Consider the following 14,487-nt stretch of genomic DNA (forward strand, 5'->3'; position numbering starts at 1 on the left):
GAAAATAGGGCTCTACCAACTTTCCTGATCTCTGGGTAGCCTGGACCTCACACACTCTTGCAGTTAGCTAGCCACAGATGAGTCTTCATTGAGCCAGAAATGTCAGTGGCAGCTCTGGGGTTGAAACTCACACCAACATTATTGTGTCTGTTTTTTTTTTCTTTCCATGGCAATACCCAACACTATGGAAGCTTATCTACTTATTAAAAAAAAAAAAAAAAGACAAACCAGGATATAGGCAGACACACACCCCAGCATCTTAAAAAAAAAAAAAAGTAGGTCAGCATCTTTGCCACTACTCCATATGAAGTAGCCTAATATCTTGGCAAAAACTACTAACCACAGGCCCATCCCATCCCACTAAAATTCCTACCACCTTCCTGTAGCTCTCAGCTTCAGTGAGAAAAAAACAGCAAGGAAAGAGTTTTCTTCCTTTTCTTCTCTGGCTGTCTGAATTACACTTAAGACTTTACTGACAAACATATATCAGCCTTTGCTCCCACAAGGGCAGCGGAAGCCAAGCAGGGACTCTAAGTCTGCTTCACACATCATTGACAGAACCAACCCTGTTCCAATTGCTGAAGTCTTAAGAGCAGCAATGACCTAGAAATTGACAGTGGGGGGAGAACCGAAGGAAAGGAAACTAACAAACCAGTCCACAGAAAGCCCTATTTCCAAATACCAGGGGAAGGAGAGAAAGGAGGGAGAGGGGAAAAGAAATTTGGCCCTTTTGAATCCGTAAATGTGATCTTGGATGGAAGCCAGGGAGGAGACATAGCAGCCCCACTGCGAGTCAAGCCATGTTCCTGACTCAAGCTCTACAGTTAAGAGGAAGGCGCCAAGCCTCAAACACAACGAGGTGGGGAGGCCACTCCTTTCTGGGCAGGATCCTACTGTGGACACAGAACAGACAGCTGCCCACAGTGTGGAAACAAACTGTAAAGCAGTCACGTCTCTTAAGGCTGCAGCATCCAATAAAATGTAATTTAAATCAAGCCTCGCATCTGTTCTCAATCCCATTCAGTCTCTGCTTTCCATCAGCCTTCGGACAATCTTTGCAATTATGCTTGTTAACCCTTATAGCCCCAGATGCCTTCCAATCTTTTCAATATAGAACTGTGTACCCCATTTGCAAAATTGCCGTCTGAGTGAATTAATGCTCTAATATAGTGTAAGAACAACATCCAGCCCTGTGTCCACAGATTCTCCCCTGCTACACACCAGTGGGTAGTGTTCATTTCAGAGAGTCCTCTCTGCTTGCCTTTCTTCTATCCCATACCACCTGCTGTAGTGCAGATCACTTTACAAAGATACAGTGGGCAGAATGAATGAAACAGTGGCCAACAGATCATTTATACACATATCAAGTTCCCAAACCCAAGGCCCTATCAGAAAAGCAGGAGGCAACTGAAGAGCTCATGGAGAAGCAGAGTCTTGGTGCTGGCTCTCAGATCATTCATATCACACACGGTTTATATCTCAAGCATTTATTTGCTCAAGTAATACAAGCAATCTTCCAAACAAATCAAACCTAAGTACCTTTCCACCCCTTCCCTCAAAACCACCCCAGCCCCAAACCTACACTTTAAGTAGTGTTGTAATGGTGCCCTCTGGTGTTCCTGTCATAAACTGCCATTTAATGCTACTAGAAACCAAACTCAGAGGAGTCTTAGGTAACCATAAGGATTAATTCATCTAATAAGACTGGAAAAACATGTGTTCAGATGAAAATCCAACCCTAGTGGCAGCATCTTGAACCAATGGCTTAGAGTTGAGGGCAGCAAAGACTGGAAATGTTTGGTAAGGAATTTTCACATTGCTTTCTGAAAGCCTGGGGTCTCTTAAAATATGAATGCTTAAAAAGACAAATACAGGGCTGGGGATATAGCTCAGTTGGTAGAGTGCTTGCCTTGCATGCACGAGGCCCTAGGTTCAATCCTCAGCACCACACACACACACACACACAAAAGACAAATACAACTTGAAAATAAATAAATATATTCACAATCTGTAAAGTTACATTCTTCTAACTACCCCCACAAGGTTAGGAGTATCCAAAAAACTCTGATGACCGTCTTTAAAATGTCACAATGTGGTAATTCAGCACCATGAACATAGTAGTTCTCCATAAAGAAATGAAATGTCCTTCAAATCTCCATGTAGACTTTTTTTTCCCTCATTCTTTTTCATTCTTCTTACCCTAACCTCCGAGTTCTTAAGAAAATATACCAATGTTTGAGGAAACTTAGAGGTAAAGATTTACACATTCCACAATATAATTCTGTATACTTGCAAACATGCTGGTTAGAGACACACAAGTGGGAGAGGCAGTTAATTTAATTTAAAAAGGGTTTACTTATTCATTTATGTTTAAAAATAAGACCCATAGATATTATTCTGTGCTAATATTCATGAATCTATAGATTAAAATTCCTTGCTGTTGAGTAAAAAAAAGTCATATTTGGTTTTGGAGCAAATGTATAAAGTACTAAAATGAAGACTCCATAGCTCTCTAAATGCCAGCTGAATACTTTTGGGTGGATGTGAGAGAAGAATTTAAGACAATCCAGTAGCTAAGATATTTCCAATTAAAGCTCTGTCTTTCAGAGCATGCTCTATTTCCTTCTCATCAATCTTCAAAGACACCTGAAAAGAGAAAAGGATTTTGCATGGTAAAGAACTCGTAAAAGCCAAGTTGCTACCACACTAACTTCTACCATATTAAACTTCTCTCGCTAGAGGCAAGCAATTTTAAATACTGCTTTTTACAATGGCCTGGGAGGTTGGGGGGGAATCTCATTCATATCACACTCCTATTCTCAAACACCTTAAATCTTAACTTTAAAAAAATTGCTTATCTAATTATTGCCATGTAAACAGTACAATTAAAAGCACTGTCACAAAGAAGCAGTTGGTCATACCTTTGTAAATCGGGTTTCCTTGTTTTTCTTTAATCCTAAAATTCCCCTGGATTCTAAGAGCCCTGAAAGTGACAAACACTCTGACTGGTCCACAGCTGCCATCTGCTGTTTACGACAGACATTACTGTAGGCTTCATATAACTGGGAGGAAAAAGAGGGAGAATTGTTACTTAAAAGTCACCATCCTTGAATAAGCATTCAGTAGATATTCCCAAAACCCTATACTGTAATGTAGGAAGAGGACTTTAAATAACTTCGTAGAGAGATGAAGAAATATCAGGGAGGATAGGGTAGTGATTAATGGTTAAAGCTTAAGCACATCCCAAGGGAAATTGAGTCAGTTGCCTTTTATACAGTACCAATATTAATTCTTACTGTTAAAACACTTAATTCATACCAGTTGGAACATGATAAGCCTTTGGAAAATACCTGTGCTGCAAAGCAGATTCTCATCTCTACCTCAGCTTCTTTTGCTGAGATTCCCAACTTACCTTCCCCAGAGTGACTTCTTTGATTTTCAACTGCCTGGTCAAAAGCAGCAAAGAGCAGACCAAGATCTTCTGTTGGAGAGGGAAGGAATCCTGTGCTCCTTCTCGACCCAAAGTCATCCTGTTACCATCAACTTCTGAAATAACTTGGGATATGTGAGTAAGACCAACACGCTTGGGAACCAGAGACTCAGAGGATGATTTACCTACAAAGTAAATAATAATGTTTTAGCTAAAGGAAACCCATGCCAGTCACATGATGGCAAAGCAAAGTTTCCAACTCTAACTAGAAGCCAAAGGATAAAAGACAATATCTTCAGAAAGATGCCAAATAAATGTGGGAAGACTTGGGAAGTAGAGTTATTTAAGTGATATTCAGTTCTACAGAATGTAATTCAATGTTGGAGAGACAAAATCTACCTCATAATAGAGTAAGGACCAGACAGAGGGCTATGGTTTTCTGCCTTGGAAATTCTTAATGCCTCAGAGGTAAAGAATAGAACCTCAAAGAAAAAATGATAACTATGCCCAGCTATTAAGAACGTAAAAAAGAAAATAGTTGGAAAAATTACCTAATATTTTGAACCAAATGAGTAGATAAGTGTGGACAATAAAGTCAATCCCATATCGGTCATCCAGATGGGCCTCCGAAATGACCTTTGAGGTTTGGTTCACTTGCCCAAGCTGATAATGCAGGAGAGTAACACTTGAGAAAATGTCATTGGATATCCTAGCAGATAGCACCCTCTCAAAAGTCAGAGGTTGGGAAACTGCCAACAAGCTGCACAGGACTATGGGCTTATTGTTTGGAGATGCATGACTTGTAAGACAGAGGAGGGATTTGCTCTGTAACAACCTTTGCCTGAAGTTACTTCCTGAGACCATTTGCAATTGCCCCACACAATTCGCTTCTATTTCATTACCAAACGGGATGCTGCAGAGGACTAATGGAGAAACCAGAGCTCACAGATCAAGTAACAGAATCTTAAAATTGAAAGGAATTCAGAGGTCTATTCTTACCCTTTACCCAATGGCCGAGTCTGCTCTAAAACAATCCCAACATGTGGTCACCTATCCAGCTTTTGTTTGAATATCTTCATTGCTGCAGAACCCACTATATTTCAAAGAAGTTGTTTCTATATATTAGAAAGTTCCCTCTTTTACTTAGTTGAACTCAATGTTCCTATAGCTTTCTGGAACCATAAAGTTAACCCCACCCATATCAAGGCAAAAGAGGGGGCTGGGGTTGTAGCTCAGTGGTAGAGCACTTGCCTAGCATGTGTGAGGCACTGGGTTCAATCTTCTCAGCACTATATATAAATAAAACAAAGGTCCTTTAACAACTAAAAAAAAAAAAAAAAAAGGTCAAGATAGGAATTAGGCTAGTCTAGACCTTACAACTTCGTTCAACAATGTTTGTGCCAGTGGTGCTCACTGACAAGCCGAAATGTTACTGGTACGGCAAAAAGGTGGCGGAGGGAGGAGGTGAAGAGAATCAGGAAACCAGTATCTAAGTTTATATACACATTGGCATATATTGCCTATCCTCAGTCTAAACACAAATTTGTCTACTTCTGAAATATTTTAAGTTATTTTCTTTTCTAAGTTATTTATTTTAACAAGTTGATGAAAGAGAAAGATTTTATGCAGAACTATAGTGATAGAAACAACTTTAATAACTCCAAACCAGTGCAGAAATGAAGGAAGAAACAGCCAAGTCAAACTGTCTTGTTTTTAAAGATTAACATTGAATATTAAACACCAATAAGATATGTAGTTCATGGCCATTTTACATCTGCCACATCTAAAAGAACAAAGCTGAGGGGAAAGAAAGTTAATTTTGCCATTTGTGATAGCCTTCTGTTTATTGTAGCAATATGATCTTTGAACCTCTACCCTCCTAGACTTGTTTAAAGGCTTAAGATATCCCAAGATGAACTCACAATTTTTTACCTCTCTTATTTATCAGACTTTGTTTTCACCTCCTTGCACTCAACTTAAGCACCCACAAAGAAGCTTATTGTTGACAGTTTTCATTCCTAGATCCTGGAAAGAAAATTGACTCTATCCTAGCCATTTATATAACACCCTGGGGAGTTCATTTCCAGTAATTCATAGACTATGGTATTGGCAGGCAAGATTAAAGTAAAATAAATGAAACTGACTAAACACACACATACAGGAATGGGTGAGTGTATATTTAACTACATTCATTTTATCTTTATACCTCTTTCCTCAGCAAAGTTAAGCTTCCAATTATAAAATAAGACAAAAAGGAGATAAACTACTTACACTCAGACAGTGGTTTGAGGATAGTCTGGCTTTTGACATCCGACTCTACAATTTCAATAGCTCTCCTATAAAAAATTTTTTTCTAAAATTAATTTCATCAGAGCCAAACTAAATACCACACCAACCACCAAGCTCAAAAGCAGGCATATTAACTAAAAACATGTTTTAAAAATTTAAAGCCCCCAAACAAAACTAGGTTATGTCTCAGCTAAAGGGGATTTAATTGCCTTGAAATAATTCATGGACCAGGGATTTGAGAAATTTCAACACACTACATGGTTCCTCTTTTAGATGCCAAGTAGGTCATCATACATTGAGCCAATAACATTTTGGAGGAGGAAAAATGTCATTGGTAGAAGAGAAGATATTAGTGTGGGTGACTAAGAAAACTAGCACCATCCATACACAGCAGACCTAAAAGGGGAGTCATGAGTTATACATACATAGGATATGTAAAGGCTAAATCATGCCAGCCTACATGAATGTTGTTCATAGCTATAGTCTTCACTCAAGTAGTTTGCTGACTAAGGAAACTTTTAAATTCAGGATCATGCAATCTAGCAATAGGAAGAGCTTACTCTCCCACTGCTCTCTCCAAAGTGCTTTGCCCACAGGAAGCCATAAACCAGACCTGGATCTTCTGCAAGGCAGTAGGGGGAGGTTGGACCAGAGGGCCAGCACAGCAAGTATCATTTTAATGGACCCAGTGTCCCTACTGGGAGGGAAGAAATTTCATCAGTCAGCACAGAGGCTTTCCCCAGCAGGAGAGGGAGGGGGATGGGAAAGGAGAAAGGTCTGGAATACTGTGGGGGACTACCAACTGGAGGGAAGAAAGGGTGCCTACAAAAGGAAAGAAGGGGAAGAAAGTCTAAAGGCAAAGATGGTTCAGGTCCATAAATAAACCTGCTTGAAACCAGCTAATGGAAAAGTAAACTGGAGTCTTTTTTAATACAAATGTAATTAACCAATCTATAATCACCACAGGGAGTGCCAGCAACATCTCATTTGTTTCTCCCTCTGTAGGTAATGGACTGATAATGTTTCAGACATTAACACGGTGGAAATCCAGAGCTCCCCACTGAGAAACAAGTCCTCTTTTCTGAGTATAGAAAGTAGCAGAATGGAGCCTCTTAAGCCACATTCACTTGAGTTACATGAGACAATTAACAGCCATTTCTAGATTTCTTTAAATAAAAGCAGCCTACAGTGCCATAACTCACCTGCAAACATCTAGCGCTTTTCGAACATCTCCTGAAACAGCGGAGACTTTGCGGGCACAGAACTGAATTGCAGCATTGTCCAGAACCTGATCTCCAGACACCTTTAGACAAGACATAGAAGACAATTTGAATCTCTCTGCAGTTTAGGTTCTAGATGTAAATATTTTCACAATTAAGACCAAACCTGATTGGTCGTGCTAGACTAGCAGGTGTGAGGCCCTGGGTTCAATTCTCAGCACCACATATAAATAAATATCTGTTGACAACTTAAAAAAAAAAAAAAAAGTGTATTAAGAGATTTAAAAAAAGCTAGCCTCAGCAATTTAGCAAGACCCTAAGTAACTCAGAGAGACCCTGTTTCTAAATAAATAATAAAAAGGGCTGGGGATGTGGCTGAGTGGCTAAGAGCCCCTGGGTTCAACAGGAACTAGGGAGTTCCAGAAGAAAATAAAAAGCATTTGAGTGAATTATTTCACTTCTTTTATTTCAACACTGAAGATCCAATAAATGGAGCTATAAACGGAAATTCACACAAAAATATTCCCACTATGGGTCCATAGGTTTGCCCCATACCATTAGTAAAGCAATCAAAGCAAAATAATTTAGAACTACAGTTAGGTTTCCTCAACAAAGGTCATCTGAGGAACAAAATTTGGCATAAGGGTTGGCACTCACTTGATTAAGTCGATCCTGTAAGATTGCGGCTATCTGGTTTCTGGTATAAGGTGGGAAGTTCAATAGCTGTGGCTTACATTTTTCTCTAGCTTCCAGCCTTGGCAGAATTCTGTCTGTGAGATCCAGGGTATTAGCAATACCTGAGGAGGAGATAAGAAGCATCATCAGTCAAATCATCTGAAAAGAAAAACGAAACCTCTGAAAGATAAACACTTCCACTTATAATCTAGCATTCAATTGTTGCTTCCCACCTGCCTTCCTCCCCATTCCAAAGGTAAAATATACCTATTAGATAGGATATATATAGATAGATAGATAGATAGTTAGTATAGAATGGTCTTTTCAAAGTAGGGTCAGAATTATTCACTGATAAGCAGGACCAAATAAATTTTAAAAATCTATTGTTTCTAAAAATAAAGTTTTATGTCTTATTAATAGGTGGGGATGGGTGTGCTAGGGTTTGAACCCAGGCCCTTGTGCATGTTAAGCACACATTCTACCTCTGAGCTACACCTCCAGCCCCTAGGTCATTTTTATTTGTTTATAACAGAAAGGGTATTGCCATGTTACCCAATTGTCCCTGAACTTTTGATCCTCCTGCCTCAGCCTCCTGAGTACCTGAGACTACATATGCCATCATAGCACCAGCTCCTAAGTCATTTTTATTCAGACTTAAAAGTAATTTACCTTAGATTAAAATTACTAGCAAAAGCTGGACAGATTTATTTATTTATTTTGCAATATAGGTATTGAACCCAGGGCCTCACACCTGCTAGGCAAGTACTCTACCACTAAGCTACATGCCTAGTCCAAAGTTAATGAAGCTAAGACAGGAAGACAACAAGTTTGAGGCCAGTCTTAGCAATTTAGCCAGGCTATAAGCAACAGAACCTGCCTCAAAATAAAAAATTATAAGGGCTGGGGATATAGCTCAGTAGTAAAGCATCCTTGAGTCAATCTCCAGTATTGGAAACAAACAAACAAACAAACAAACAAAAACCCAAAAGTTTCAGAACCACCATGTAACATTAACAACTAAGAACTAACCAATAAGCACTAATCGAGAATTGCTCAGCCATGGCCATTCAAACAGTGTGTATAATACATCCTGCCCTTTGGTGTCCAGTTGATCCATCTCGTCCAACACCAACACACTATATAGAAAGAAAAACAATTAGCATCCATAGTTACTTTCTTAAACCTTCAATCTGTTTGATTTGGACTAATTTTATGTCACATTTGTAAAGTTGAGACAAGTTTGAAGACTGTAATTTATGTAAATCTCTAGTCACTCTTAGAACGAAACCTCCAACATCCCAGTGTTTTCAAGCAATTAGTTTTAAAAACATTTTTTCCAATTTAAAAAATTAGAAAGTGTACTTTTCTTTTTAGGTTTATATAACTACCTCTTCTTATAGAGCAAACATTGTGAATATTCTTTTGGTAAGCAATAGACCTTGCAGATTTTCACTGAGCAATATGTAGCAGAGAAATACTTACATCATGGGGCCCTTCTCTGTAGTCATATGTTTTTCCAGTTTCTTCATCATGTCCTTCCCAGCTAGCCTGGATACTTCTTCTTGACAAATCTCCTGAGCAATAGCTGGGAATACAGCCTGGGCTTTCCTCAAGGACATGCAATTCAGCATGATAGTTTTAAAGCCTTTTACTTCCTTCTAGAAAAAAAACAAACAAAAATAAAAAACTTGGCAGTTATTTTGGCTTCAGATAAAGATTTGATGAAATTTGAACTATCTTTGAGAGATAATAGTATATAAGAGAGGAAGTTCTACTTTCATGTGGAAAGATTTAGACAATGAAACAAAAAGGTCTTATTATTTTCAATCTCCTAAATGTTTGTCTTCCTGAACCCTTAATAACCAAGTATCGGGCTGGGGTTGTGGCTCAGTGGTAGAGCGCTTATCTAGCATGTGTGAGGCACTGGGTTTGATCCACAGTACCACATAAAAATAAATAAAATAAAGGTCCATTGACAACTAAAAAAAAATTTTTTAATATATATATATTTTAGTTGTAGTTGGACATAATACCTTTATATTATTTATTTTTATGTGGTGCTGAGGATTGAAAGGGCCCCGTGTGCTAAGTGAGCGCTCTACCGCTGAGCCACAACCCCAGCACCCTAAAAAACATAAATAAATAAATAAATAAATAAAGGTATTGTATCCATCTACAACTACCATCACCACCACCACCACCACCACCACCACCAACAACAACAACAAAAATCCCAAGTATCATTTTAGCAAGAGCATCAACATTCAGATTCTCAATGTACCTTGAGGTCTTGCAGAATTCGGCTTAAACAGGCAGTTTTTCCAGTTCCAGGAGCACCAGAAAGGTACAGACTTCCAGCTTTTTTCCCACAGATGTGTTCCCTCAGGAAATTCCTGATAACATCCATTTCCTTTTCTCTGGCAGGCAGCCGATCTGGGACAGCTGTATTCAGGACAACCTTTGCTTGTCGGTAGCAAGTACCTACATCAGACATAAAAAGGACAACTAGACACAACAGAAGGTGACTGAAAAAAACTCACTGAGCTTCATCTGAAGTCATCAGCTTTGTTTATAACAGCTGCACTAACAGCTGCCATGTAAGAACGCACCTTCTTGCTTGAATAATCTCAAACGTGCAGAGTCTTTCTCCATTGGACATTTCTGTTCAGAATTTGTTATGATCTCCTGATCTTTTTGAACTGAGGGAAGTATTTTATTTTGATGAATTCTGGCTTGTTCTCTTTTGCTAGGAGACTTAACTGTCAGCTGATTGTCAAATACCAATCTCCGTCCCTTAGGTGTATGTGAACGAGGGGGGCTATTCTCTTTCTTGCCTTGCTTTGGTGGAGAACAGGGAGATAAATGGGGAGTGTTGCATAGGTTGTCATCACCTGAAACATTAAAATCAAAACATGGTCACTCACAGCAGTAGATAGTGAAAAGAGAGGAGAAACCACAAAATAAACATCCTTCTCACCTAGAAGCTAATACTGGCCACAAGATGGCGTCGCCGAATCGTATTATTTCATAGAAATCAAATGAGTTCTAATGCAGTAAAATTCTAAAACTGTTCTAAAAAACAGGATTTCTCAACCTTGGCATCATTGACATCTTGGACCAAAGACTCATTTGTTGTGGAGAGAACGTCATGTGTATTATGGGATGCTTCGCAGCACCCCTGGCTTTTACTTATTATGCCAATTGCACCAAGCTCTGATAACCTAATCACACCCCATTAAAAACAAATGCTCTGGGGCTTATGGTGCACTTGCCAAGTATGTGAGAGGTCCTGGGTGCCAATCAATGTTCTAAAATAAGAAAAGGTCTGAAAATATTAAGAACATGACCCATTTGTTTCTCTTGATTTCACAATATGAAGGCAAATTTCATAATACCATATAACTGCAACAAAATTGAAAACAATGACAGAACTAAGTTCAGTATTAGGTAACTGAAGACCAGATCTATTAAGTAGTTCAGAAAGTGATCTCAATAAGTGGCTTAACTCTGAAGTTCAGTAAGCACTTAGTAACCATTTTGCTTGCACCAAATCTTTATTTTATTCTGAAAATAAATAAAATTTATAGAGCAGACTGAACTGAACTTAGGAAAGTCTTTTGAAGGACAGGCATCTTATCACCGAGAAAAGAAAGGTTGAGAGCTACTGGTCAAAAAGCTGTACTCATACAAAGGAAAGCTTACCTAGACGTTTTCTAGGGCTGAGAGGCAGACTCTTTACACCAGAAGAGGGTATAGCCTGGACATTTGTTGGTTGTAGTTTAGTGTCACTAGAGTTTTTGGTTTTGTTCAAAGCCCGAGATAGCTTCTTTTTGGGAAAATTGATTGTAGCCTGTGCCTGGGATCTGGTTTGAGGCATGATGGCAACACAGCAGGATTCAAAAAAGAACAGAGCAGCCTGTAAATGTGTTAAAGAGAATAGAAAATAACTAACATGGAATTTCTTTATACCTATGATCAACATTCATTTCATAAGTAAATTATGTTATAATATTTTAGCATTCTGCTTCACACTCAAATCTATGCAATAACAGCTAACAGTGTTGCCTACCTAGTATGTGTAAAAGGTTGTTATAAGCATTTTCTCATATTAACTCATTTAAGTTTTACAACTACCTAAGAGGTAGGTACAATTATTATCCCCATCTAACAAATGGGACAACTGAGATGCACAGAGGCCCCAAATCACAGGAAAACAGGGATTAACTAATCCCAAGCATTCTGGCACCAGCCCACTTTCTTATTCGCTAGAGCGACCCAATAAGTTTATTTTCATTTACAGTACTTCTAATCTCCTTACTCCAGGCATGCGGGGCATCTTCATCTGAGCCCATAACCGCCACCCTGACAGTCCTGTGCCCTGACAGCACAGCTCGGTCTTCAGTCCGCTCTTGGACTCGGTAGTCCTAACTCCACACAGTCCTCAATTCTGGAACATTTCCTTTCTACAGTTTTCAGTTCCTTACATCACGCAGCACTGCCAGAACCTTTCCACCATTCCGAGGGCCCACATCCCTCTTCCTAGGGACGCCGACCTCAGACTTGCTGCGATCTCAGATCTCCTCAACTTTACCTGGGGCCTCGTGGGAGCCCGCAGCCCTCTTCCAACCCGCTGGCTCCCAGACCCCAGGCATCACCGGGAAATCCTCTCCTTTCCACCCCTCAGGGATACGTGACCTCAGTGCAGGTTCCTTCTCACGTCTCACACGGCCTCAGGGACTCTCTACCACAAGCTCCACACAAACTACACACCAGCAGTAGAAAAGTCAGCTCGCGCCAAATCCACACAGTCGCAGCATTCCCGCTTCGCGCTAAAGCCCAGCCACGCTTCCCATTGGCTGACACCGCCGCGCCACGAGCCTTGGCCACCACCCCTTCCTTCGTGTCCAATCCAGCTGGAAAGCCTACAGCCAATAAGACGGCCCCAGGTCTCAGAGCCAACGCGAGACCACACCCATTGCCGGAGAGGGCATGTGCATCCGGGGCTTCCACGGAAAGGCGCGCGGTGGCGGCGGATGCGGTTCTAGTTAACCCGCCAAGCCGCAAAGCCCGGCGGGGAATGTAGTCTTTGCCCCATGAGACTCTATTTCCGCGTTCTTCTTTGGACTACAGGTATTAATATGTCCTTGTCCTTATCACTGCCAGACGTATCCATTTTCATTATCCCAATGTGTTAGATTTTCAGGGTAACACTACATAATACCTACCATTTTGGGGGCGGTTCTGTATGCCAGGAATGATGCTAGCATTTTAGTCACCTCTAATTCAGTTCTGCAAGGCATGAAGTAAAGGAGTGTGCACAGGATTAGAGGCCACACCATCTTAGTGGCAATGAAGAGCCTTTGACTCTGATGTCCTGGCACCTAAACTGGTATTTTTTGGTAAAGTTTTATACGTGGCTTCAACACAGTATCTTTTGTGCTTCACAAGTGAGAAGTAGTTATCCCAGCGCTTTACTTCTGTTCAGGATAAGAATATTATACCCTGTGCACCTTCTTATCATTAATCCACACATGTGGGGAATGGAATTATGTCCTCTTAATATTAAAATCTTCTGTGGCCAAACCCTGGGGTTTCAGGGCGAGGAAAGACAGTTATAGAGGAGGCAAGTTGAGCATTTAATGAATATAAACTAGAGCAGTAATTTGAAGGTCAGCTTACAAAGCTAATAAATAACCCATCTAAGCCTCAGGTTCCTTTAAAGGCCAGAACCCAATTCTAAGTGATGATAAACATTTATCTTTTAGCCTGCAATATCAAATAGAGCCTTTTTATAAAGCTGAGAAATAGGAACACAACAATATGATTGTTAGTTAATTGTTAACTTAGTTCATATAGATGAGTCAATACAGAAAGCTTAAGTATATGCTAGGGACTGAACTTGGTATTTTACCAACTATCAGCTTATTAATCTTCACAAGCATCCACAGAATTGGTATTTCCATTCTATAAATGGGGAAACCAAGATATAGAGGGGATTGCATAAGCCTGTCCAATGTCACACAACTACCAAGTAGAAGAGCCAGAATTTGTACTGACAGGAAATCAAATTTTTGACCACTTAGTCATAGGAGTAAGGTTAAACAGATGCAGGTTCTAAATAGGAAGCGATGGTGAAGGAGCTTTCTAGCAGCTAAAAACTACAAAACACAGGCTTCCATGAATGGAAAAAGAGCAACTAGAATGCTTTCTGATCAGATGGTATTTCTGACCTAACAGAATAACAGAACCCAGGATGCACCTTCACTATTCATATTTTTAAAACCTGGGCATCTAAAACTTGCCATTAATAATTGCCAGCCTTGAGAGATTTGGGTAAACAACTACATTCACAGTAGGAGAGAGCAGAACTTAAGTACGTAAAGTGCATATTGGAGCTGACGAAACCACCAGAAAATAACAGCTTTGGCCAAAGAAAAGTGACTTGTCCCCGGTGGAAGCAGACAAAAGTGTCACAGAATGTCAGGACTGAAAAGTTTCTAAAAGATTATCTACTTGAAGTTCTCTCTTTTCACTAGTAATGAACCTCCACTAACATTATGCACACAACCGTCAGTGTCAATCGCTTCTCTCTCTTGCTGTTCCTACTGTCTGGAATGCAACTCACCATCCTTCTGTGCTGAAGACTTTTAATACACTTTAGAAGTTTCTCAGCTGCCTTTAAGTCTTTTACTAGACTGTAGGATCCTTGGAGGCAAAGACCATGCTTTATTCATCATCATTGTGGTTGTCTGGTACAGTGAAGTACACAATAAATGTTTGCCAAATGAAGAAATGAAAAGGACATTCTTACCAAGTAGATATCCACTCTTTGTGTGAAAATTGTGTGTGTGTGTGGTTGAAAGGCATATTTGT

The 14,487-nt window shown here is 39.8% G+C and overlaps 1 protein-coding gene across 4 annotated transcripts; it reads right to left on the minus strand.

Moving 5' to 3' along the window:
* Positions 1–1,981: 1,981 nt before the first annotated feature.
* Positions 1,982–12,717, minus strand: Cdc6 (cell division cycle 6). Of its 4 annotated transcripts, none has more exons than XM_046442890.2 (12): positions 12,385–12,717; positions 11,317–11,530; positions 10,224–10,505; positions 9,896–10,095; positions 9,097–9,272; positions 8,644–8,750; positions 7,597–7,736; positions 6,922–7,022; positions 5,702–5,766; positions 3,413–3,615; positions 2,922–3,062; positions 1,982–2,646 (listed from the first exon to the last, which is right to left on the minus strand). In XM_046442890.2, the coding sequence occupies exons 2-12, from the start codon at positions 11,489–11,491 to the stop codon at positions 2,557–2,559; spliced, it is 1,680 nt and encodes a 559-aa protein (XP_046298846.1). In that variant the 5' UTR covers positions 11,492–11,530; positions 12,385–12,717; the 3' UTR covers positions 1,982–2,556. The 4 variants fall into 4 exon arrangements, with proteins under 4 accessions (XP_046298846.1, XP_046298845.1, XP_046298843.1 ...); XM_046442889.2 differs by having other exon boundaries at positions 9,097–9,269; positions 12,310–12,510; XM_046442887.2 differs by having other exon boundaries at positions 12,310–12,508.
* Between the last annotated feature and the right edge of the window lie 1,770 nt (positions 12,718–14,487).

This window comes from Marmota monax, unplaced genomic scaffold, assembly GCF_021218885.2.
Source record: "Marmota monax isolate L192 unplaced genomic scaffold, Marmota_monax_Labrador192_F-V1.1 WCK01_AAM20220418_F8-fsc00205, whole genome shotgun sequence".
NCBI classification, from domain to species: Eukaryota; Metazoa; Chordata; class Mammalia; order Rodentia; family Sciuridae; genus Marmota; species Marmota monax.